General features: G+C 41.8%; 1 protein-coding gene across 1 annotated transcript in view; it reads left to right on the plus strand.

Moving 5' to 3' along the window:
- Positions 1-27,063, plus strand: part of pcdh15b (protocadherin-related 15b) — a 606,743-nt gene that overhangs the window by 349,316 nt on the left and 230,364 nt on the right. Inside the window, exon 24 of the mRNA XM_048609162.1 lies at positions 5,833-6,057. Coding sequence (XP_048465119.1) covers positions 5,833-6,057 — 225 coding nt within the window. The remainder of the gene's footprint in view (positions 1-5,832; positions 6,058-27,063) is intronic.

A 27,063-nucleotide genomic window follows, 5' to 3' on the forward strand; every position in this document is an offset into this window, starting at 1 on the left:
TGACCTATCCCCTTCCTAACTCCCTACCTACACTCACCTTTCCTGGCCCCATCCCCGCCTCTTCGACCTGTTTGTTTCCTCTCCACCTATCCTCTCCTCTATCCCTCTTCTATCCGCCTCCCACTCTCTCCCTATTTATTTCAAAACCCCCTTCCCCTCCCCCTTTTCTGATGAAGGGTCTAGGCCCGAAACGTCAGCCTCTCTGCTCCTATGATGCTGCTTGGCCTGCTGTGTTCATCCAGCCCTGCACCTTGTTGTCTCTTGTCTGAATAGTTTGATGTAAAAGGTCTTATGACATTTTCAAAAGAAGAGCGGGGAGTTCTCTTTGCATTCTGGCCAACATTTCTCCCTCAACTAATACCACTAAAAGAAAAATAGATTCATTTGTTCTTCATCTCATTTCCTGCCTGTGAGATCTCTCTACGTTCAAGTGGTTTGCCTACAAAACAAGCACAATTGCACTTCTAAAGCTTTTAATTGGATTTCATGCTTTTCAACACCCTGAAGATAGATAAGATTCGACATTAAGTTTCCTCAATAAGTCGTTAATAGAATAGTCTCTCCGTGAAGCACTGGTTGTGTTCTAGATATAGTCTAATTATTAGTTCTCTGTTTCTTACAGAATTGCACAGGATAATACTTTAACACTTGTATTAAAAGAATATACCGTGGATTTTATATGATGGAGTATGCTGGTTTAACAGCAGTTAATGACCACAAATTTTGGCTATCTATGGAAAGAGCAGATGATGAAAATGCAGGGGCACTTCTTCCAATGGTGTCACCTATGCGACTGCCATGTTTAAGTGGGTGTCGGTGTGAGTACCTTGTGCATGTGTCAGTAGCACGCAAATGCTTCTAATGCTGAACTGGCATCTTGCCTGCAGCTTTCGATCTTGTAGATCCTATTCTGCCTATGCCTTTCATGGGCTGTGGGCATCACTGACAAGGCCAGCGTTTATTGCCCCATCCCTAATTGCCCCTTGAACTAAGATCTTCTTCAGCCAAGAGTTGTTAAGAGTTAACAACATTGCAGCAGGTCAGAAGTCCCATGTAGGCCAGACCTGGTAAGAATGGCAGATTTCCCTCTCTAAGGGGCATTAGTGATCCAGATGGGTTTTTACAACTATTGACAATGGTTTTATGATTACGTTAGACTTAATTACAGATTTTTATTGGATCCAAATTCCACTATCCGCCATGGCAGAATTCAAACCTATAGCCCTAGAAAGTTGACTGGGTGACTGGATTAAAATCTGGCGATGATACCATTTGGTCATCGCCTCCCCATTTGGGTTAGAATATCATTTTAAGCCACTGCATTTAATAATGACAAGTATGTTTTAATGATGAAAATTTGTATGTTCTTAACTTTTGTTGCACTTACTATTTTTGTTTTTGAAATTCAGATAGAAAGAGGCACAGTATTTTAATAATCTATACTACATAAGATCTGCCCTTCAGCAGTCGGCTGTTTGTCAAATAATGAGTTCTGATTTTGCATGGCTACATGTACTATTTTAATAATTTCCTTATTCAGTTTAAGATGAATAGATTAAGATTGTTTAAAGTGGAGATACAGAGACAAGATATGAATGTGCCTGCATGAATTTATTTCATATAGCAATAATACTGTTTAAATGTGTCATAGTTCCCATTGATCCATCTGTGTACACAATTTGAATAGAAGATTATTGCAGCAGCCTGGTGATTTAATTTCCCTCAACAATTATTGCCAACTTATCAAAAGACTTTATAGATTAATTTGGAAGATGCTCAACAAAAAAAAAATTGACCCAAATAATGTTGATGCATTTTAAACAAAACTGTTCCCCTGTGCAACAAATACCAGCAGAGCCACAGGAGAATTCTTGCGCAGTGGTTATTGACAGCTAAGAACAATCTTTGATCTAATCAATCATAATACCACAATGCAAAAACAAAGTAATCATAACACTCACCTGACTTAATCTGGTGGGTCACTGCATTCCTGTTATACCATGCAAAGAGGATCAATGCCTTTATTGCCTGCAAACTGCTTTGGGAAACCCTAACATCATGAAAGGCACTATATAAATGCAAGGTTTTCCTCCTTTTACAACAGCTTTCGGTTTGGGTGAGAAACAGCATTGCATCCTCGCTACATCTAAGGGGAAGGCAATGACCTAGTGGTATTATCACTGGACTGTTAATCCAGAGACTCAGATAACATTCTGGGAACCTGGATTCAAATCCCGCCATGGCAGATGGTGGAATTTGAATTCAATAAAATATCTGGAATTAAGAATCTAATGATGAACATGAATCCATTGCCAATTATCAGGGAAAACCCATCTGGTTCACTAATGTCCTTTAAAGAAGAAAACTGCCATCCTTACCTGGTCTGGCCTACAGACCCACAGCAATGTGGTTGACTCTGAACTTCCCTCTGAACAATTAGTGATGGACAATAAATGCTGCCTAGCCAGTGACGTCCTCATCCTGTTAAGAATAAAGGAAAAAAAACAGACCAAATTCAGGTTCTATTGAACAACTGCCAAGTGACTGCACTTGGAAAGAGCTAAAGAAAATGAACAACGAAATGGATTTCCAGTAGCTCTTATCTTGAAAATCTTGATGCTGTTGTCCACTTGAATTTTGCAATTCACTCGTGTATGTTTCTTAGGCTATCTGATTTGAATGTAATTGTGATGATATTTCTTATGGATACATGGAGGTCTTGAAATTGCTGGCATGTTGGACAGCTGGGCTATTTAAGTTGTGTACACATATAGATCGACTGGGAATTATGACACATGGGTGGGGAGGGAGTTACATTTTACACTCTACAACATTTAAACAATGTTATTGCTGTATGAAAGAAATTCATGCAGGCACATTCATATCTTGTCCCTGTATCCTCCACTTTGAACAATCTTAATCTATTCATCTTAAACTGAATAAGGAAATTATTAAAATAGTATATGTAGCCATGCAAAATCAGAACTCATTATTTGACAATCAGCCGACTGCTGAAGGGCAGATCTTATGTAGTATAGATTATTAAAATACTGTGCCTGTTTCTATCTGAATTTCAAAAACAAAAATAGTAAGTGCAACAAAAGTTAAGAATGTACGAATGTTCATCATTAAGACATTATTGTCATTGTTAAATGCAGTGGGTTAAAATAGTATTCTAATCCAAATGGGGAAGTGATGACCAAGTGGTATTATCACCAGACTATTCCTTTTCTGGTACTGTTGGGATGCCTACAGAAGCAGAAAGGGAATACTGCAGAATACTGACTGAAAGACCACTTCCAAGCAGAGATTATGCACCCAATTTTAATCCATCCAAAACTCACCAGCTTGTGGTGTTAAAATTAAGCTCAATATACCTAGACTGTGTATCATGCTAATATGTTCTTCACGTATTAAGAGTGAGATCATAAGGAGAAAGAGAGTTTCAGCACTCAGTAAATAAGGACACTCACAATATTGCTAAAAGTCTTTGACCTAAGCAATCACAAGATCATGATGCATAAAACAAATCATGACACTTACCCAAATAGAGCAATGTTCTTATATTGCCTGTGGTCTTCTGAGATTTACGCTGGAGCACAGATTAGAGATAACACAGTATGGAGCTGGAGGAACAGAGCAGGTCAGGCAGCATCAGAGGAGCAGGAAAGTTGACATTTCGGGTCGGGACTACTCTTCCTCTGATGCTGTCTGGCCTGCTGTGTTCCTCCAGCTCCACACTGTGTTGTCTCCGACTCCCAAATCTGCAGTTCTTACTGTCTCCAAGACACAGATTTGAGTTGTTTCTAATGGAATTAATGAGTAAAGTGAGGAATAAGGCTGAGTAAATTCAAACTTTGAGCTCAAGTCCCAAATCGATTACTTGAATACCTGTACATAAGGACAATTTCCCACTCCACCTAAATCAAAACAGCTGGAACCACATACAGCACTTCTGCCAGGTGCAGATTCATTGACGTGAAAATTGTAAACCTGTCTCAATCGCAAGAGACTTCCTTAGATACCTTAAACCCAACTAGCATATTGTACTGTAAAGCACTTTTGGCATCATCTTGTATAATTTATCATCAAAACCAAATAATAAGCTTGATGTCAGCAATGTGTTTCATTTCTGTGAGGTTCTCTGTTGTGAGATTTACACAATATCAGTGTTTATTACAAATCTCATAACCCTGCTACTCAAAATGAGATAGGAATTGTAAAATGACGAAACAAGTATGTTTTTCTTCCAAATTACAGAATGTAATCAAGCTTGATTAAATTAAATGTCAAATATGCTGCTTTGCATCATTACTTTTACATAATCTCATTTAATATATCCCAAATATTAAAATATATGAAAGGGAAATAATGGCTTTTGATGGGAGCAGTGGAGCTTTTTAATATACATCAGTACTAACGTGAAATTTACAATCCTACTATCAGAGTATTTTATTGACACTGATGCCTTGCGATCTTTATTTAAATTTTGACTACACTCCCAACAATTGTCCTTATATTAAAGTGAGCTTCTATGTTAAAGAATCTCTGGTCAGAAGAAACTTGCTTTTCTAATTGATCAGTTCACAATGTGAAGCACATTTATAATGGTGTTTCCTTAGTATGTTCAACTTTGTTTCTTGCCTGTTATACATAATATACTGTTGTTCTGTTGGAGTTATATTTTAATATAAAATAAGATGAGGGTAATTTAGGAGATCACTTACAGAGCACATTCTCAAATTGTTCCTTTTTATTAACCTTTACTCGACCTAACTTTGACTTCCAAAGGAAGAACTCAGTTCTTTTTTGAAGATGAATTGCCAACTAGAGAATAAAACACTTTTGCAGACACTCTTAAAATGTGATTTCCTCAGTTTTAGCAAAGCCTTTACATAGGATGACATTCCATGCTCGACAATCAATTACTGAAGCTTTCAACAATTTTATTAGTTACATTGAAATGTAACTGCTTAAGTTGTGTGAAAGAGGCAGTAACTCAGGCACACCATGAAAGAGTAAATTTCTTTCCTCTGTCAATTACATCGTAGTCAGAACTTCGAATTTCGGAAGGGGTTTATAATGGGACAATGTGAATAATTTATATCAATGCAAAGGAGAATTTGATGTGTGTAATTGATCAATCAGCTCCCACCAAAGTTAACAGGATCCTCCAACATTTCAGAATTTTCTTTATTCATTAGTAGGATGTAAGCATCGCTAGCTAGGCAGCATTTATTGCCCATCCCTAATTGATGGGTTCAGAGTCAACCTCATTGCTGTGGGTCTGGAGTCACCTGTAGGCTCAAGGATATTAGTGAACCAAATGGGATTTTTCCCCAACAATTGACAATGGATTCGTGGTCATCATTAGATTCTTAATTCCAGATTTTTTATTGAATTCAAATTCCACCATCTGCCAAGGCAGGATTTGAACTCAAGTTCCTAGAATGTTATCTGGGTCTCTGGAATAACAGTTCAGCAATAATACCACTAGGCCATCGCCTCCCTCTCAATTTTGCTTAACCACAATTTTGATGATAATTGTTAAAACTATTGAAATTGGTTCTTAATTGTTTCTCAACAAATGGTAAAAATTGGTTCAATTTATGCAACCAATTAACCTCATTATTATTTGTCTTCTATGGTCCTTGTTTCTCATATCCTATACATTTGCAAGTCGTCTCATCTGATTTCTGTCTTTGGTTCTTCAAATAGATAAATACAGTGATTATGTACATCAAGCTATTTTTCTTCTTTAACACCTCAGTTATTAAGTGCGCTGAATTGACCAACATGTGTATTACATTTCATCATTTTGTTTTGTTTCAGGCAACAGATGCTGATCTTGGTGCAAATACAACTTATCGTATAAGAACAGATGAGGCCAGAAAATTGTTTTCTGTCAATCAGGGGACAGGAGAATTGTCAATTTTAGAGACTGTGGATTACGAATCTCTGTCGACTGCAGATGCAAGCTATACTTTCGTCGTCGAGGCACTGGACAATGGGGAAAGCATGCCTCCAGGTTTAGCGACTGTGATTGTTCAAATAAAGGTAAGTGATGTACATTGGTCTTACTCAGATAAAATCAATGGAAAATAGAATAGGTAACAGTTCATGGGTCTAAAGGGTAAATGATCTTCATTGCCTATTTAATGTCAAATTTTTTAAAAATCAGAAAATAGAAAACAGTACATTTAAATCCAATTTATGCATAAATTTGCTATAATGTTGCTTTTGAGTGTAACTGGAGTTTGGTGAAACATGGAGACTCAAGGGGCAAGTTTTAAGAAATAATTTAATTTAAGGGCTAATTTCAATCTAAAGTCTAGGCTGTTCTTTAATTTAGCAATTAGCTGCTCTTTTGCGTGCAGTTTAATTGCAGCTTTAAAACAGGCACTCAACTGAAACAAGTTAATTACACAACCGGTTTAATCCAGTTACAGAAGGCTTTGAATTAGGGGCCATAAAAAGAAGGCTCTTTCAGTGCTGTCTTGTCTGAACTGGAATGCTGTTTTGTTGCACTGGAGTGTAACTGGAGCTTAGTGAAATAAGGAGTTAGGTGAAAGAGTGAGGAAGTGCTCAGTCTTTCCTTTTCTCTCACTGATGAGTATATATGCTCTTTAATATCTAGGATTGGTTTTAGGGAATTTGGGGCATAAGGGGAAAGTGATGAGAAGGAAATAGAATTGAGACCAAGTCTTAAGGTCTGTGCACTTGGCTGGGAGCCTGGCGAGAGAGAGAGAGAGGAGCCTGCAGGGAAGGAGCCTCAAGCATAAGAAATGGTGGGGAGAAAAGAGTAACATCACACACAAAGTCATTACTTCATTGGTAATCAACTGCTAATTTGTTTATCTACTCTAGGATACTTTCCGGTTTAAGGTAAATTGGAGAAACATTTTATAGATTAAGAACTAAGGACCAGTAAGAAATTTTAAAATATGAATTAAAATATTTGGGGATGCAGGATCAGATGATTTGCTGTATCTGCATGATGTAGGAGCTGGTGAACCCTGTTGTGGTTCATAGTCACTACATCTGTGGTAAGCGTTGGTTGCTTGAGGACTTCTGGCTCAGAGTTGGTGATCTGGCGTCTGAGTTTCAAACACAGTGGCACATGAGGGAGGGAGAGAGTTATCTGGATGCTGTGTTCCAGTGGGCAGTTGCACTCCGTATATTAAGTACTTCAGCTTTGGCCAGTGGTCAGGTATAAGAGGGTGTGACTACAAATAATAACTTAATTTAGTATTGAAGGAGCCTCCGCTCCTGACATCACTTCCTGTGCGAGTCAGGAAAGGACTGTAGGGAGGATGGGCAATCTGATCACTGCACCATGTTACAGGAGGCCATTCAAGCAGGAGGAGCACAAAGAAAAGTGGTAGGGAATTCTATAATTAGAGACATAGCATACATTGTAAGCAGGTTTGAGTGTCCTGCATGGTGTGTTGCCTGCTTGGTACCAAGGTAAGGGACATCTCAAGTTGACTTGAAAGGATGTTGGAGTGGGATCGGGAAGATCCAGTTGTTGTGGTCCATGTTGGGGGAATATCCGGTATGAGCAACAAAATTGAAGGACCGACCTGAAGGGTTATAATCTCTGGATCATTACCTGAGTCACATGCAAATTGGCATAGAGATACGAAAACTAGAGCAGTAAATGTGTGGCTAAAGGAGTGGTGTGGGAAAGATAGGTTCCAATTTGTGGGCACTGGCATTAGTATTGGGACAGGAAGGAACTGTACCTTTTGGGATGGGCTCCACCTGAACTGATATGAGAGCAGGATCATAGCGGAATGGCTAATTAGGTTGGTCATGTGGACTTTAAACTAGTTAGATAGGGCTCAGGAGAGGTTAAAGTTTCCAGAACAAGTAATAGGACAGAGTATGTAAAGGGTGAGGATTCTAACTTCAGGCACACCAGATGAGGGGGCAACATTGAGAAGGACGGGGTGGGGAAGAGGATGCAGGACCAAGAGTATTATATTTAAATGCATTCTATATACAAAACAAGGTAAATGAGCTTGTAGCGCAGATTGAAACTGGCAGGCACGATGTTAAGGCTATCACAGAGATGTGGCTGCAAGGGCATCGGGCTGGGAACTAAATATCCAAGGATACACGCTTATCAAAAGGATGGGCAGAGGGGACGGGGTTGCCTTCCCTTTAAGAAGTGAAATCAAATCCATAGTAAGAAGCAATATGGGGTGGAAAGAATAGAGTCTGTGGATAGAGTTGAGGAACCACAAAAGGAAAAAGTCCCTGATGGAAGTTATATATAGTCCTCCTTGTGATAGTCAGGATTTGGAGTAGAAAATAATTTTTTACTAAAAAGCCATGTAAGAAAGGCACTATTACAATAATCATGGGGGATTGCAATATGCAGGATGACTGGAAAAATCAGGCTGGTAGCAGATCCACCAAGAAAAGCAATTTGTGGAATGTGTACGAAGAGAGTTGGGGCAGAAGTGAGTGTAGTGGCCATCACTAAGGAGAAAGTACTGGGGAAGCTGGGAGGTCTGAAGGTGGATAAATGACCTGGTCTAGAGTTCTGAAGGAGATAACTGTGAAGATTGTAGAGGAGTTGGCAGTGATCTTTCATGAATCACTGGAATTAGGGTCCCTGAGCACTGGGAAATGGCAAATGTAACACCCCTGTTCAAAAAGTGAGGGAGGCAGAAGACAGGAAATTTTAAGTCAGTTATCTTGACCTCAGTCATTGGTAAGATTTTACGGTCCGTTGTTAAGGATGAGATTGCAAAGTACTTGGAAGTGCATAAAGAATAGAACTGAGTCAGCGCAGCTTCATAAGGGAAGGTCATGCCAGTTAAATCCGTTGGAATTATTTAAGGAGGTAATGAATAATTTGGACAAAAGGGAGTTAGTGGACATGATCTACTTGGATTTCCAGAAAGATTTTGATAAGATGCTGCAAAGGAAACTGCTAAACAAGATAAAAACCCTTGGGGTTAGGGGTAAGGTACTGGCACAGATAGATGATTGGCTGACTAGCAGAAGGCAGAGTAGGAATATAGGGGTCTTTTTCAGGATGACAGCCAATGACGGGTGGAGTTCCACAGGGGTCAGACTTGGGACCTGAACTATGCATGTCATATATTAATAATTCGGATGAAAGGCATTGTTGCTAAGTTTGCCAATGATACAAAGATAGGTGGAAGGACAGAAATTGAATCTGGGAGGCTGCAGAAGGATTTGGACAGGCCAGGGGAGTGGACAAAGAAGTGGCAGCTAGAATACAAAATAAGAAAATACGTGATAATTCCCCTGCGGAGGAAGAATAGAGGCAAGAGCTATTTTATAAATGGTGAAATGCTTTGGAAATCTGAAGCACAAAGGGACTTGGGAGCCCTAGTTCAGGATTCTCTTAAGGTTAACATGCATGTTCAGTTGGTAGTTAGGAAAGCAAATGCAATGTTAATGTTCATTTCAAGACGGTTTGAATGCAAGAGCAGGGATGTACTGCTGAGGCTGTATAACCTTCTGGTCAGACAACATTTAGCAAGTTGAAAGCAGTTAGGGGTCCAGAGGAGATTCACAAGAATGATCCCAAGACTGAAGGACTTATAATACAAGGAAGGGTTAAAGACTCTGAATCTGTATTCAATGGAGTTTAGAAGGATGAGGGGGATCTAGTTGAAATTTACAAATACTGAGTGGTCTGGATAATGTGGATGTGAGATGTTTCCTCTAGTAGGTGAAACTAGAACCTGAGGTCTTATCCTCAGTAAAGGGACGACCTTTGGAATTGAGATGAGGAAGAATTTCTTCCAGGGTGAAGTGTCTGTGGAATTCATTGTTGCAGAGGACTGTAGAGGCCAAGTCATTGAGTATATTTAAGATAGAGATCTTTGATTGGTAAGGGAATCAAAAGTTACTGGGTGAAGGCAGGAGAATGAGATTAAGAAATACAATAACTATGATCAAATAGTGGAGCAGATTGGATGGGCGGAATGACATACTTCAGCTCCTGTATCTTGTAGTCTATGCTCAACAGTGTTTTGTTATTCTGCTTATCTAAAAGAAATCACACGTTCCTTGTCTTCAATATTTATTCAATTTCCCTTTAACTTATTATTTGAGTCCCATCAACTCCCAATTTATTCAACACTCCATTAAAATTTTTGTATGAAGAAATGTCAAGTAAGACCAACAAGGCACAGTGTTATAGCCTAAAAATATTAGGCAGTATGTCATACTTCTCAGGAATTAATCAAACATTGTATAAAGTCACTCTAATCTTAATGTAACTGTGACCTAGCAGTAACATTATTGGTCCTAAGTCAGAGTTTTGGGTTCAAGAATCACTCCAGACATAGAATCCTTATAGTGTAGAAAAAGGCTATTTGGCCCATTGAGTTTGCACTGACCCACCAAAGGGCATCCCAACCTATTCCCACAATCCATGTAGCCTGCGCATCCCTGGCCACCGAGGAATTTTGAATTGAATTAAATCACTTATTGTTACATGTATTCAATATAAAGGTGCAGCGAAAAGTGTGTACCTTCGCCATACCTAAATGGTGCCATTCACATTAAATTAGAATAAGATAAGAAGAAAAAGAGAACTCAAGAGTCCAAATTTCCTTTCCACTGCTGCAGTCCTGCTCTGGGCTTTCCAGTCTTCCCCATGCCACTGCCAGCATGTCACTTTGGACTGCCTCACTGGCCCTCGCTCACACCGCCATTGCTGCAAGACACAACCCACGTGTTCAGGTCCTGCCACGTAGTTCCCGGTGACAAGCCAATCTACCTAACCTGCACATCTTTGGACTGTGGGATGAAACTGGAGCAGAGGAAACCAACATAGACATAGGGAGAACATTCAAACTGCACACCGGCTATACCTGAAGGCTGGAATTGAACCCAGGTCCCTGGTGCTGTAAAGCAGCAGTGCTAGCTAACTATTGTGCTTCCCGAGTGCAAAATCAAAGCTGACACTGGAGAGTAATTTATAAGAACAGAGCCACAAGGCCTGGGAAATCTATTCCAACATTCAATAATATCATAGCTTAAAATTCTACATCAACAACAATTTCCCTGCAATATTCTCATATCACTTGATTTGCTTAGTGTCAAAAAATCTATTGATCACAGTTTTGAATATATTCAGCAACTAAAAATTGTGCAGCCCTCTGGAGTTGAGAAATCAAACAATCACAACAGAGTAAAGCAATTTCTCTATATTTCAGTTGGAAATGTTTCTTACTCTGAGACAATGACTCCTGGTTGTAGACTCGGCAGCATACAACCTCTCAATAACTATTGTGTAAAGCCCTTGACGAGTCATTTAAATGTCAATGAGATCACCTCGAATGTTTCTCATTCCAGAGAATACAAACCCCGTCTGCTAAATCTCTGTCTTTGAGAGGGCCCTTTCATCCCAGGAATCAATTTAGTGAACATTCATTGAACCTCCTTGGATAAAGGTGGTGGGATAACGTTTCCTCTCTTCTCACCACTTGGCACACTGCAACGAAACTTATTTTTGAGAAGGAGTGTTTTTAATGCTTACAGTACAGAACAGACATCAACAGGTTTTCTTAAGTTAATGTTTCATCACATCTAAAATGTACAATACCCATTCTCCAAATAGGCAGACACCTACTCCCACAAGAAAAGATGGCCTCTAGAGATGTAATGCTCACTTAAATTTGTCAACAGTGTAACAAGAACCAAGTCAATTGTTTAACTCATCTTTCAGACTGAGTTTGAACAATATTGTAGACCTCAAACATTCTCTTTTGGCCCTTGAACACAAAGGGCGTTTGAAACTTTCTGATTTGTTTTGGGTGTAATTGTGGTTGAAGATGATTTTCTTGCAGTTAAAAGAAGTTAGCCCTGTTACACTGGCTGTGATGACTGTCTTCTTGAGGCAATTTGCTTTCCTTATTTGGCAACTCCCCCCATGGTGTTGATGCCAGATTGCCTTGTTGGGTTCCATTGTGGATTAATCAGGTATCAATTCCTTTTCCAATCAGTTTCAGTCATGTGATGACAGTATCAATTTATTCCATTGTCCCTTTGACACAAACCATTGAACAACATAGATAACAAGGTGTAGAGCTGGATGAACACAGCAGGTCAAGCAGCATCAGAGGAAGAAGGGTCTCGGCCCGAAATGTCAGCTTTCCTGCTCCTCTGATGCTACCTGGCCTGCTGTGTTCATCCAGCTCTACACCTTGTTATCATTGAACAACATAATTGGCAAGGGTGATTGATATTCTATCACATTCCACTGCGATCATCTTCACTGGATGATTGTACTTGAAGTCCCATCTTCAAAAAGCCAGTAATTTTAACAGCCATTGTCATTTAAATCTATTCCAATGAAATGGTGAAGGTGGTCAGTTAGCACCTGGGAAAATTATTTGCATCTTTAAGTAATGTCCCAGACATATCAGCCTGAATTCTACCAGACATTGGCTAAGTGTCGTTTTTGTCCAGTTTTAAGGAGGGGAAACATCACCTCAGTATTTACCCTGTCAAGCTCTCTAATGAATCCTATATATCTCTGTAAATATGTTTTCACATATGCAAATATGTTCACATTGCTTCGTTAGCTGTTTGTGTGAATGTCTGTCTAACTGCGACCATAACACAAGGCACAGGGCCTAGCCATTCTTCATATTGCATGACATTTAATGGTCCAAGGTGATAAGTGAGCAACACAGAAGCAAGAGGTAAATCACTAGTGATTGCTATTTTGGCAACTAAGGTCAATCTTTCTGGCGCAGCACAATCATCAGTGGGATTGATTTGTAATGTTGCATGACATGATTAAGAGTGCTTTGGGCAAGGATTTGGATTGTCCCATTTGGCGTGCCAATGCCAATTGCCATTCATAGAACCTTGGAATGGCTGTGTGTGTGTGTACAGGTTAGAGGGAACGTTGGGTGTCTGTGTAGTGCTTTGCTATTTAAAAGGTCTCACATCACTTGAAATTGAAACACCGCCCTCACAGAATCGAACACTTATCATGGCAACACTGGGTAGATTCACAATCACTTTGTTTCCATTTGAGTGTTTGTTGCTCATGTCATGATGGAAGGAAAAAGTGTTCGCTTCTCACACAGTGAGTCTCAGGCTCAGCCTCTTATTGACAGACCCCCAGTGTAAACATTCTTTTCTTGGCAGCCCAGTCTATCAACCCCACAGGCTTTGAACTTCAGTTCCCATCTAAATCTCGATTTGCCCCCATTTCTGCTTCCCGCTTCCCTCAGACCCAGCATATCAAGTAAACATGCCGGACCTGGTCATACAGTGCCCCCTAATCAAAGACAAGATGCTGCGTGTAGACAGGAACCGGGGCGGGGTGGGGGTGGGGTGTGTGGTGGGGTTGGGGGGGTTGAAAAAAAAACAAAGAACTGTGAATGCTACAAATCCGAAACCAAAATTGTTGGAGAAATTCTGCAGGTCTGGCAGCATCTGTGGAGAGGAAACAGTTAACAATCCTGATCCAATGACCCTTTTTCAGAACTGCTAATTCTGCTTTCTGTCCACAGATGCTGCAGAATTTTTCCAACTGTTTTTGTTGTTGCTGCTTATAGATATTAACCCTCCCTTCCTACATAACCTTTTTCCATTCAATGCTCTATCACTTTACCCCTTACATATTGAGTTGCCCCTTCACTATTGTAATCTTCCCTGTACCCCAGCATTCTGCCTCCAACCCCCACAATTAAGTTTCCAGCTTCCCTTCCACAGCAGTGTCCACTGAAAACCCCTTTGACTTCTGCGTACAGATCCCTAGGACTGGCCATGGCTCACTCCCTTGAGTGACAGCTCCAAACAATGAGTGCCAGAATTTTGACTGATGTCTGTACAGCTCCCCAACTGTGTTCCAGTGACATCCTTGGACTGGTTCCACTGAACCCTCAGGGAAGACTATGGCCCGCTCTGCAAACAATGGAGACCATACTGATCTCGTGACACTGGCCGCTCCGAGCAGTGAACTGACTGTGCCTGACCACCTGGACTGATGTCAGAGCTTGGCCTTGACTTACTGTGCTAGGACTCCCTACTTGAAGGACTAAAGACTACTTCCATTAGAATTTGAGATCAGGCTGTTTGTTTGAAGCACATGCATTGACTTTGGCCCATACAGACTTGGTGCACATTGCAGGTGTAACATTGACATAGCATGGTGCGGTACAGCAATATGTCCATCCCTTTAATTCTAACAAAGGCAACCATGATGCAGTGTGCTGAGGGGTCAAACTGCCAAAAGGGGAGGGATGCTATGAGCATCAAAGTAGGAACAAAGTGAGTCAGCGTTGAGTGAGTGGGCAAACAACGCTTACATGCATCCTGGTGCAGTTCAGGAGATACATGCTGGTCCCTGTGCGCAAATTGTCCTTGCAACAACACTGCCCATGAGGTGTGCCCTGAAATGTTGGTGCCTGATTACCAAGATGGCAGTCTGCAGGAACATGCAGTGATCTGGAGTTGCCAGTCATTGCCTCTGACCTTCATGTTTTGAATTTTTGGCATCTATATTCCAATCAGGAGGTGGGAGAATGGAAAACTGCAGACTAATGAGGTGAGGTTAGGTAATAATGATGCTTGGCAACCAGAAGGTAGTGTTGATGATAGCGTACAGAGCGCAGATGCTCCGCAAATCGGCCACCGATGTAGCGGAGGCCACATTGGGAGGAATGGATATGGTAGACCAGGTTGGAGGAGATACAGATGAACCCCTGTCGGATAAGGAAATCGATCCCTTTCTCCCAATTCCTCCACCTCTGCAGCATCTGCTCTCAAGATGGAGTCTTCCACTCCAGGACATGCCAGATGTCCTCCTACTTCAAAGACCGCAACTTCCCTCCAACCGCCGTACCCCCCCTCCCACGTTGATCCAAATTGCACTCAACCGCATCTCTTGCAATTCCCACAGTTCTGTCCTCAGACTCCCTCACCCCAACAAAAATAAGGACAGAATCCCCCTGGTCCTCACATACCACCGCACCAACCTCCACATCCAGCATATCACTCTCTGCCACTTCCGGCAACTGCAATCCAATCCCACAACCAAAGAGATATTTCCTTCCCCACCCCTATCTGCCTTTCATAGTGATAGCTCTCTCCACTACTCCCTCATCCGCTCCACGGTCCCCACTAACCCCACCACACATGGCACCTTTCCCTGCAACCGTGCGAGATGCTACACCTGCCCCTACACCTTCCCTCTCTCCTCCATTCGTGGCCCAAAGCAAACTTTCCATTTCCGACAGGGGTTCACCTGTACATCTTCCAACCTGGTCTACTGTATCCGTTGCACCCGATGTGACGTCCTGTACATCGGTGAGACCAAACATAGACTCAGTGACAGATTTGCAGAGCACCTGCACTCTGTACACTATAATCAACAACATCCAGTCGCCAACCATTTTAACTCCTCCTCCCAATCCCTGGGTGATATGTCCATCCTGGGCCTCCTCCAGTGCCACAATGTGCCACATGCAATATTCTGCCTCGGGAGCCTACAGCGCATGGCCTGAACATAGAATTCACCAGTTTTAAAATCTCCCCACCCCGACCTCACCCCATGAGCAACCCTCCCTCTCATCTCTGCCTCCTTAACCTGAAACAACCTGCCCATCTTCTCTCCCACCTATCCATCCCACCCTTCCCACTGACCAATCCCCGCTGCCCCTACCTGCATCCACCAGTCGCCATCCTACCTACCTTGCCCCAGCCCCACGCCCCTCCCTCCCCAGTCCTGATGAAGGGTCCTGACCCGAAACATTGACTTACCTGTTCCTCTAATGCTGCCTGACCTGCTGTGTTCTTCCAGCTCCACGCTGTATCAACTCTGACTCCAGCATCTGCAGGTCTTGCTATCTCTGAATCTGTCAATCATCAGTAAATTGATTGAAGATGTCATCAACAGTGCATTCAAGCAGCACCTGCTCAGCAATAGCCTGCTCAGTGACGCCCAGTTTGGGTTCTGCCAGGGCCACTCAGCTCCTGATCTCATTACAGCCTTGGTTCAAACATGGACAAAAGAGCTGAATTCCAGAGGTGAGATGAGAGTGACAGCCGTTGACATCAAGGCTGCATTTGACCAAGTGTGGCATCAAGGAGCCCGAGCAATACTGCAATCAATGGGTATCGGGGTGGGGGCAAACTCTCCAGTGGTTAGAGTCAGACCTGACACATAGGAAAACAGTTGTGGTTGTTGGTCATTCATCTCAGCTCCAGGACATCTCTGCAGGAGTTCCTCAGGGTAGTGTCCTAAGCCCAACCATCTTCAGCTGCTTCATCAATCATCTTCCACCATTATAAGGGTCAGAAGTGGGGATGTTCACTGATTGTTCGATGTTCAGGATCATTCGTGACTCCTCAGATAATGAAGCAGCCCATGTCCAAATGCAACAAAATCTGGACAATATCTAGGCTTGGGCGGACAAATGGCAAGTAACATTCATGCCACACAAATGCCAGGTTATGACCATCACCAGTAAGAGACAATCTAACCACCAGCCCTTGACATTTAGTGGTGTTACCAAATACTGAATTCCCCTACTGTCAACATCCTTGGGTTAATATTGACTGACTAGAAACTTAACTGGACTCACCACATAAACACAGAGGCTACAAGAGCAGGTCAGAAGCTAGGAATATTGTAGCAACTGACTCCCCAAAGCCACTCTGCCATCGACAAGGCACAAGTCAGGAGCGTAATGGAATACTCCCCACTTGCCTGGATGAGTGCAGCCCCAACAACAATCAAGAAGCTTGACACCATCCAGGACAAAACAGCTCCCGCTTGATTGGCACTACATCCACAAACATCCACTCCCTCCACCACCGACGCTCAGTAGCAGCAGTGTTTACAATCTACAAGATGCACTGCAGAAATTCACCAAAGATCCTCAGACAGCACCTTCCAAACCTACGACCACTTCCATCTAGAAGGCCAAGGCAAGAGATACATGGGAACACCACCACCTTCAAGTTCCCCTCCAAGCCACTCACCATCCTGACTTGGAAATATATCGCCGTTCCTTCACTGTCGCTGGGTCAAAATCCTGGAATTCCCTCCCTAATGGCATTATGGGTCAACCTTTTGCTGGTGGATTGCAGTGGCAACTGAGGACAGGCAATAAATGCTGGCCAGCCAGTGATGTGCATGACCCACAAATAAATACAATGCTCCACAGCAACATGTGAAAAAGAACCAACAAAGGGCTAATGTCAAAGAAGATTCCAAAGATCCATCTGAAATAACTCTACTGAGGCCAGTATCCTGTCTCCAAGTCACCCTTTATACATGAACTTTAGTACTGACTTGACTTTAGTACTGCCTCTTCAGAGTCAGCTATCAGAGTGCCAGTATCTCTGACACGCCCCCTTTTTATCTGTCAGCCAGGCCTCCCTAATTGTACCAGATTAACAGCCCCAAACAGGGAACTCGTTCTATGAGGTCCAACAAGCTGACCTTGTTACATTCACTACATCGCCCATGGCAGGTCAGCAAAGTCCAAGAGGTAACCACAACATTACAGTTTACAGACCACAGTCAGACAGTACATGCGGTCAGCTTGATACCACATAGGCACCATTGGAAAAACTGGAGTTTCTACTATATTCAAATGATATACCTGAAAAATAATGGACATTATGCACCATATGCCAAAATTGACACTGCTGCAAGTTTAAATGTCATCACTTATGTATCTTACATGTGTTGTATTCAGCAAGCCAGCACAATATGGTTCCGTCCTCATGAGAAAAGATAACCACTTATGACAGCACCGTATTAGCGCTATCCATCTTAGAATACACATTGGCATTTTAGAATGGACACCTGAAACCTTTTTCCATTGTTGAAACAGATTAACTTTTTATTATTGGTCTACTGGCATGTACAGATCTATATATTATTATGATCCTTGAGGGGGAATACCTGTCAGCTATCAGAGTCAGAGCTCTCTAGATGATAGAGTGAAAGATGAAGCAGAAAAAGAATCTGAATGACAGATGTCAGGTTGATAATTTAAAGCGAGAACATGGCTGAATATAGAAAATTCAAGGGGGGAAAAGCTTGAGTTAAACAAAAAAAAAGTATGAGAAGAGGCTGACAGCTAACATTAAAAAGCAATTCAAAAGTCTCCTCAAGGTATGTTAAAAGCACAAAGGTAGTAAAAGGAGTGGGAGGATGTGATTACAGACCAGCAAGGTGACAGAGAGCTAAGGTATTAATTTTACCAAGGAAGAGAATGCTGCAGAGGTTATCTAGTGAAAGATAAAACAGTGGAGATCCTGGATGAGCTCATAATTAAGTTTGAAAAGCTGACTGAACTTAGTTTATAAATCACCAAGACCAGATGAAATACATGCAAGGATACTGCGGGAAGTAAAGGTAGAAATTATGCAAGTTTTGGCAATAATCTTCAAATCCTTCGTCGATGCCAAAAGGTGCCAGAGGACTGGAGAACTGTAAATATTGCACCCTTGATTTTTCTTTTAAAAAAAAGCATGTAGGTATCATCCCAGCAACTACTAATCATCCTGTTTAAACATGGTGATAGACAAACGCTTGAACAGTAATCTGAGCCAAATTCCTAACCACTTGGACATGTGTGGACTAATTAGGGAAAATCAGCATGGATTTGTTCAAGGTAACTCTGATTTCAAACAAAAGATGCTGGAGATCACAGCAGGTCAGGCAGCATTCATGGAGAGAAAGCAAGCTAATGTTTCAAATCTAGATGACTCTTCATTAATAACCTGATTGAATGTTTTAAGGTATCAGAGAGAACGGATGAGGGTGATGTGGTGTACCTGAACTTCCAATGGGTGTCTTATGAAATGCTATATATAAGACATGTATGCAAATCCAAAGTCCACAGAACAAAAAGGGAAAGCAGTAGCATGGTTACAGTTGATTGAGTGGCAAGAAGCCGAAAATAGTGATGAATGGTTGCATTTTTTTAGACTAAAGGAAGGTTCATGGAAGGGTTTCCCAAGTCAGTGCTGAGATGACTCGTATTTTTTTGCTCTCAATTACCTAAATTGTTCTTAATTTGCGTGCACTAGCCACACTTCAAAATTTGCTGAAGACACCATACTTGGTGGTATTGTGAGGGGAATAATGATATAAACCTCAAGAGGACATAAACAATCTAGTAGTGTGAGTGAGAGATAGTAGGAACTGCAGATGCTGGAGAATCTGAGATAACAAGGTATAGAGCTGGATGAACACAGCAGGCCAAGCAGCATCGTAGGAGCAGGAAGGCTGACGTTTCGGGCCTAGACCCTTCATCAGAAAAGTAGTGTGAGTGGACAGGAAGCAGACGAAGTTTAATGAAGAGAATTGTAAAGTGATACATATTTGCAGAAAGAACAAAGACAGGTTATAGAAGTGCAGGAGCAGAGGGATCTCGGGATATGAGTGAATCTGTGAAGGTGGCATAGCAGTTCAGGAAAGTGGATATTTTTTAAAATCATTTGGAATCCTGGCTTTATAAATAGAGACACAGTATAAAAGCAATGGAGTTATGGCAAATCTTTATAAAGCTCAGCTGGAGTAATTGAGTCCAAGTCTGGCCCGGCATTTTAGGAAGGTTGTGAAGGTACTAGAGATTTGTGCAAAGGTTTGTATAAGTGGTCCCAGGGATGAATGGGCGTCTTAACAGAGTAGGTAGACAGAAACTGGCCCCATTGGTGAAAAGGTAAAGAAAAACATGGTGGGATATAAATGTGAGTTCCCAAAGTTTTGCCTGGGCTTTGACATTCTTAATCCAGTGATATCACCACTAAGCCACTATTTCCATTACTTAGCAAACTTCTACCCCACTGCTGTCCAAACAACAAATATCTCAGTCTGGCAGGAAACCTGCTGAAAATATTTAAATCAGGTCCTGCATCCAAAACTCTGCAGAAATTCGGATTTTCTGAACAATAATTCCTCCTCCTCTCTAATACCCATTCTCTTTCTACCTCTGGTTATTAGTAGACCATAGTCACTGAATAATGGTGCAACACTTAAATGTATCTATTGGAGTGCTTTAGTCGATTTTGGTATTTGGGTAGCAAGCTGTAAGAAACTTAATCGCAGTTTGAACAATGTTTCAGATCAATCAAAAATACATATGTTTCTCTCACGCGCACATACTCACACACACACACGGTGTACTCGGACAAAGCTCATTCACAGATACAGTAAGACTTTGCAAACCACTTACTATTACAGAGCTTTCCTCTTCAAACTATTGACTGGCTCAAACCACCTGCCTGTCACCATTGCGTTACATTAATTTCCTTATGTTTTTGCTTTACTGCTTTTAATTCCAACATTAAACTTGTTACAATTTCTGAAGATCAGACTATAATACAATAACAGAGAACTGGGATACAGGTGACAGTGGTATTATAAGATACTATGATCAGAAAGGCATCATGAATTGTGACATGCAAACATTATCTGCACATCATATTTCATCAATGCCATTTTTAAAAAAAATTTTGAATCCTGAATGACAGAGGGGAAAATGTAAACGTCTTCATCACTAAGAAAATTATTGATTAAAGGAAGTGCCTTTCTTTTGGCATGAGGTTCACTAGTGCCTCTTTGAAGCACTTTTAAACTCATCAAATTTGCAATTCTATAACACCAAAGGCCAACTTTCCTGGAGAAAAAAGTCTCATAGAAACGTCTGGGAGCATCCATACTACAAAAAGACAAACTGGTTGTATTTGCTTCAAATATGCTGCCTATAGTACAATCTAATGGCTCAGCCATTGAGTGGGAAACATTAGCTTTAATTTTTGAAGCCGTGCGTTTTCATGCCTATCTGTTTGCTGAAGAATTTGTGGTAGAACATGCCCACAAACAAATAGAAAATGATTTGGCAACAACTACTTATCAGTGCAACACCAAGACTTTTTCATGGTCTCCTGAAAAGGTATAAGGTTCTGACTGAGATTTGGTACAAGCCAGGAAACATTATTACTCACATGTGATACACTTAGCAGGATACCTAACCTGGCCCAAACAGTACATAAAAACTTGCCAGTTGACTTCATTGGCATCAAGCTTGAAAATGTTCTCCAAATGGAAATGCCAGCAGCTGTAACAAGAAACTACACCAAAGAAACTGGCCTGATTCAATTCAGCAACATGTGAGGCCATATCAGCCTTTTAGGGATGAGTTAGGTATCACCTAAGGAGTAATTTTTTTGAAGAAGGCAGGTCATCATACCAGAATCTCCACAACCAGAACTTCTGTCCATGTGTAACTTGTAAAGAAGGTCAGTGAAACTGTGTCACCTGTCCCGTAAGCTTCGGGTGCACCTGTTCCCTCAGTCACTGCTGCAAATGTCAGACTGGCCTTCTTGAGAATGAACCCATGGTAAGTGACTGGCCCAGATGGAGTCCCCAGCTGGGCACGCAGATCCGTGCGGACCAGCTGGTGGAGGTATTCGCTGACATCTTTAACTTCTCCTTGCTACAATCTGAAGTGCCCACCTGCTTCAAGAAGACCACCATCAACCAGTACTGAAGAAAACTCAGGCAGCGTGTCTCACTGACGACCACCCAGTGGCTCTGACCTCCACAATTTTGAAGTGCTTCGAGAGAGTCATATCAACCCTAGCCTTGCAGCCTTCCTCGATCTGTTGCAGTTTGTCTACTGATGCAACAGGCATGCACCATCTTTCTGGCCCTACACCTTTCCCTGGAACATCTGGATAATAAGGATACCTATATCAGGCTTCTATTCATTGACTACAGCTCCGCCTTCAACACCATAATCCCAACCGAACTAATTTCCAAACCCAAGACCTAGGTCTCTGCCCAGCCCTCTGTATCTGGATCCTTGACTTCCTGACTCAAAGACCACAATCACAACCACAATAGGCAACAATACCTCCTCCATGACAATCCTCAACACCGGTCTCCGCAAGGATGCTTACTCAGCCCCCTACTTTACTACCTGCATGCTCATGACTGCATGGCCAAATTTCATCCGACCTCCATCTACAAGTTCGCTGATGACGCCACTGTTTTAAGCCCATTGCCAAACAATGATGAGACAGAATACAGGAAAGAGAGAGTGCTTGTTGGAGTGGTGTAAAGATAACTATCTCTCCCTCAACATCAGCATAACTGAAGCGCTGATCATCCACTTCAGGAAGCAAAGAGGAGAGCATGCCCCTTTCTACATCAATGGAGCTGAGATGGAGATGGTCGAAAGCATCAAGTTCCTAGGAGTGGTGATCACCAACAATCCGTTTTGGACCACCCATGTAGATGCAATCTTCAGGAAGGCACAACGCCTCTTCTTCTTCAGGAGGCTAAGGAAATTTGGCATATCCATAAGGACTGTCCCCAACATTTACAGATGCACTATAGAAAGCATTCTGTCTGGATGCTCCAGGGCTTGGTATGCTAACTGCTCTACCCAGGACCGTAAGAAACTACAGAGAGGTGTGAACACAGTCCAGTCCACCATGCAAGCCGACTTTCTGTCCATTGACTCCATCTAAACTTCTCAAAGCCTTAGAAAGACAGCCAACATCATCAAACACTCCTCCCACCCTGCTTATAATCTCTTCCAAACTTTTCCATCTGGTAGAAGATACAAAAGCTTAAACACACGTACCAACAGGTTCAAGAACAGCTTCATCCCCACTGTTATTAGACTTCTGAATGGTCTCAAATTTCAGATCTAATGTTGATCTCACTTTTGTGAGCCTCCTTTGCAGTCAAAGCTTTGTTGTCCTTGCTCTGTTCTGCCACCCTATGATCTTGTATGTTATGATCAACCTGTACTGCATGCGAAACAAAAGTTTTCAATGTACCTAGGTACATGTGACAATAATAAATCAATTCAAATCATAGGTTGAATGAGAAAACTCACAAGAGTCAGTATATAGCCAGGATTCAGCAGTGACATCAAAATCCTTGCTAAGAACTGTCAGATATGTTGAGAGAATATGCCAAGAACCATTGCTGGAGATGAAGACCCAGCCCATCTTGCACAATGGTCAGCACCATTCATAACTCAAATACTGAAGCAGTCCATGTTCAAACACATCAAGACCTGAACAATATCCAGATTTGAACTGAAAAGTTGCCACAAGTGCCAGGCAACAACTATATCCAATATGAGACCATCTAACCATTCATGACATTACTGAAACCCCGCTATCAACATCCTGGGGGTTATCATTGGCTAGAAACTGAACTGGACGAGCCACATAAAGATAATGGCCACAATAGCAGATCAGAGGCTAGAATTTCTACAGTGATTAACTTATCACCTGACTCCCAAAGCCTGTTCACCATCTACAATGCACAAGTCAGGAATGCGTGGATTAGTGTAGTTCCAATAACATTCAACAAGCATGAATCATCCAGAACAAATTTCATGTAAATAACTCCATCGTTATTGACTACTTTAGCAAGTGCCCCATGATTCATCAATTGCCCCATATGTCAAATACAACTATTGCATGCACTCTAAGCTCCATTTTTAGTTTCTTTTGGTGCCCCTATAGAGATCATATGGACACTGGTCCATTATTTATTGGCAATTATCTCAAGTGAGAAATGGTGTATCAATCATGCTGCTTCAACTCCAACTTATCTCAGCTCCAGTGGGAGAACGCAAGATGACAGAGTGTAAAATCAAAAATACAAATATGGAAAGACTAAACAAGATTTATTCACTGCAATGTTACATTTTAGAGCAACACGTCTGACAGCAATAATTTCATTGCCAGGGGAGTTAACCAATTTAGAGACTCATACCCAGAGTACTTACAGAAACTCTGGAGCGTCCTGTGAAACTATAAAAAACTATAAGGTAAGATGATCAACTTGCGTGATAAAAATGCTTGTACTGATTGCCAAAGTGAGACAACAACTTGATGTTCTTACAGAAGGTAAATGACAAACAGTGGAGTCAACAAGAATGTACTCCAATGACCTCCATTTGCATCACGGTCCTATCTCTTCATTGCACTGAGGACAAATGAGGACTGTTCCAGTTTCCCAACTGTTTTTTTATTTGTTTTGCATTGCGTACTGGATCCTGAACACAAGCAGGAGTCGCAGACAATATCTCTGTTTGTGGACAACTAACAGCACCTCCAGACAAATTGATCAACTGGAGACCTGAACCTATCAGCGAATTACTGATATGATGCAGAGGCTTGTAGCCTCACTTGTTATTATAAATAGTTAAATGCTATTTGGAAAGGAGGGGTGGGGGGCTTTTGTATTTCTACCGTGCCTTCAACAGAGTTTACCTTGAAGGACTTAATATGTGCTATGTGTATACAATGTTGTGACACTACCAGTATTTTCTGCTCTGGATATACAAGCTGAAGACATGCAACTCGCACGGTTTGGCATAATACTTGCTTCATTACTTACAATATGCTTTACTGTTTTAAATAAACAAACCCACGTGGTTAATCTATCCCAATTTTATTAAGATGATAGTGCAGCTGTATGGGCAAGAGTGCTTAAGGGAAGTTGAGCAAATCGTGAGGGAAGAGATGAGAGGAATTGGTGTTGGTGGTGGAGGTGAAGGGAGGCAGGTAGTGCAGGAGAGCAAGTGCATTCATTCGTACATTGGTGAGGAATCAGTGATTCTGGGATCTCCTGATTCAAAATTAGTGCAATGAAAGCACTTACATCACAGATCTGGCTGTCTCGAATCCTTTCAGCTACCAGGATTCCTGAGATTTAGGAATCCCTTCCTACAGCCATTTAAACATAACATTAATTTAAATAGAATTACATAGTGTTGCTTAAGGATTTTCATGACAAGCCTAACTCCTGAGTGCATGTTAATTATCTTCTGACCCACCTTTGGTAAAAATGGGTGGGACGTGGAAGTTAATTTTCCATTTTCCTTTAACACTACATCTAGCTCTGGCTCTACCTGCTCTGGAAATATGAGAATTGACTGTAATATTTGTACTGTGTTACATTACTGAGTCTTGTTGTAATGTTTTACAGCTACTTTTACCAAATACGTACTCCCCATCTGGTTTAATTGTTTATTCTGGAGTTCAGTGGCTCAAAACTCTGAAATTTCCCAAACAGATGTAACTTTACTGACCGCCAACGACATTATGTACATAGTCCAGTGGTATTTCAGATCTAAGATCTACACTCACCCTGTGCATTAATCATTTGGTTTCTCCAAGATACAGGCAAACAGTTGGGTGGTCAGTCTGCGTTCTGCTGGTCTTTACTTTGGTAGCTGACCGGCTATTGCTTTCCTTCACCTTTGACTGCATTCACAGTGACAACAGCTCCAAGTTCAGTGAGCTGAACTAGATTCCTTGCTTCACGCTCTTTACCATATACACTTTCTTATTGGCTTAGTTCTCTAATAGCAACAGTCTGTGATTAGTCTAATCCACCCCTGGTAATTTCTCCTGGAGTAGTAAAGACCTGAAAGCAAGTTTGGCCAATCTCCTCTTAAAACTGTTGACATTTTTCAATTCACTTATGAAATGTGAGCGTCACAGATTTGGCCAGCATTTATTACCCATCCCAAGTTTCCCTTGAAAAGGTGGTGGTGAGCTGCCTACTTGAATCATTGCAGCCCATGTGCTGTAGGTAGACTTTCAATGCAGTTAGGGAGGGAATTCCTGGATTTTGACCGAACAACACTTAATGCGGAAGTATTTTTCCAAATCAGGATGCTAGTTTGGAGAGAAACATGAAGGTGATCATGTTCCCATCAGCTGCCCTTGTCCTTCTAGATGGAAGTAGTCCTGGATTTAGAAAATGCTGTCTAAGGATTTTTGGTGAATTTCTGCAGTGCTTCTTGTAGATAGAACGTATTGATTCTATGGAGCGTCGGTGGAGGAGGGACTGGATATTTGTGGATGTAGTGCCAATCAAGCTGGTTGCTTTGTGCTGGATGATTCATGCTTGTTGAATGTTATTGCAACTACACTAATCCAGGCCAATGGAGAGTATTCCTTCACATTCCTGGCTTGTGCATTGTAGATGGTGGATAGGCTTTGGGAGTCATGTGATGAGTTAATCACTTCAGAAATTCTAGCCTGTGATCTTCTATGTGGCTAGTCCAGTTCATTTTCTGGCCAGTGATAACCCCCAGGATGTTGATGGTGGGGGTTCAGTAATGGTAACATCATTGAATGTGACGAATGGTTAGATTGTGTCATATTGGAGATGGTTTTTGCCAAGCACCTGTGGCAACTTTTCAGTTCAAGCCTGGATGTTATCCAGGTCTTGCTGTGTTTGAACATGGACTGCTTCAGTATTTGAGTTGTGAATGGTGCTGAATATTGTGTAATCACCAGCAAACATCCCCATGCCTGATGATGGTTGGAAGGTCATTGATGAAGCAGCTGAAGAAGGTTGGACGAAGGACACTACCCTGAGGAACTCCTGCAGAGATGTCCTGGAGCTGAGATGACTGACCTCCAACAACCACAACCATCTTCCAATGTGCCAAGTATGGATCCAACCAGCAGAGATTTTTTTTCCCTCGATTCCCAACAACTCTGGTTTTGCCAGGACACCTTGATGCCACACTTGGCCTTGATATCAATGGCAGTTACTCTCACCTCACCTCTGGATTTCAGCTCTTTTGGCCATGTTTGAACCAAGGCTGTATTATGGTCTGGAGCTGAGTGGCCCTGGCAGAACCCAAACTGGGCGTCACTGAGATAACAAGGTGTGGAACTGGATGAACACAGCAGGCCAAGCAGCATCAGAGGAGCAGGAAGGCTGATGTTTCGGGCCAAGACCCTTCTTCAGAAATTGGGGCTATTTTCCCTGGGGCGTCAGAGGCTGAGGGATGACCTTACAGAGGTTTATATAATCATGAGGGGCATGGATGGGGTGTATAGCCAAAGCTTTTTTCCGAGGGTTGGGGAGTCCAAAACTGGATTGCACAGGTTTAAGGTGAGAGGAGAAAGATGTAAAAAGGGACTCTAGCGGCAACCTTTTCCACAGACCATGGTGTGTGTATGGAACAAGCAGCCAGAGGAAGTAGTGGAGGCTGGTATAATTACAACATTTAAAAGACATCTGGATGGGTA

Source organism: Rhincodon typus, chromosome 20, assembly GCF_021869965.1.
Source record: "Rhincodon typus isolate 14 chromosome 20, sRhiTyp1.1, whole genome shotgun sequence".
Classification (NCBI taxonomy): Eukaryota; Metazoa; Chordata; class Chondrichthyes; order Orectolobiformes; family Rhincodontidae; genus Rhincodon; species Rhincodon typus.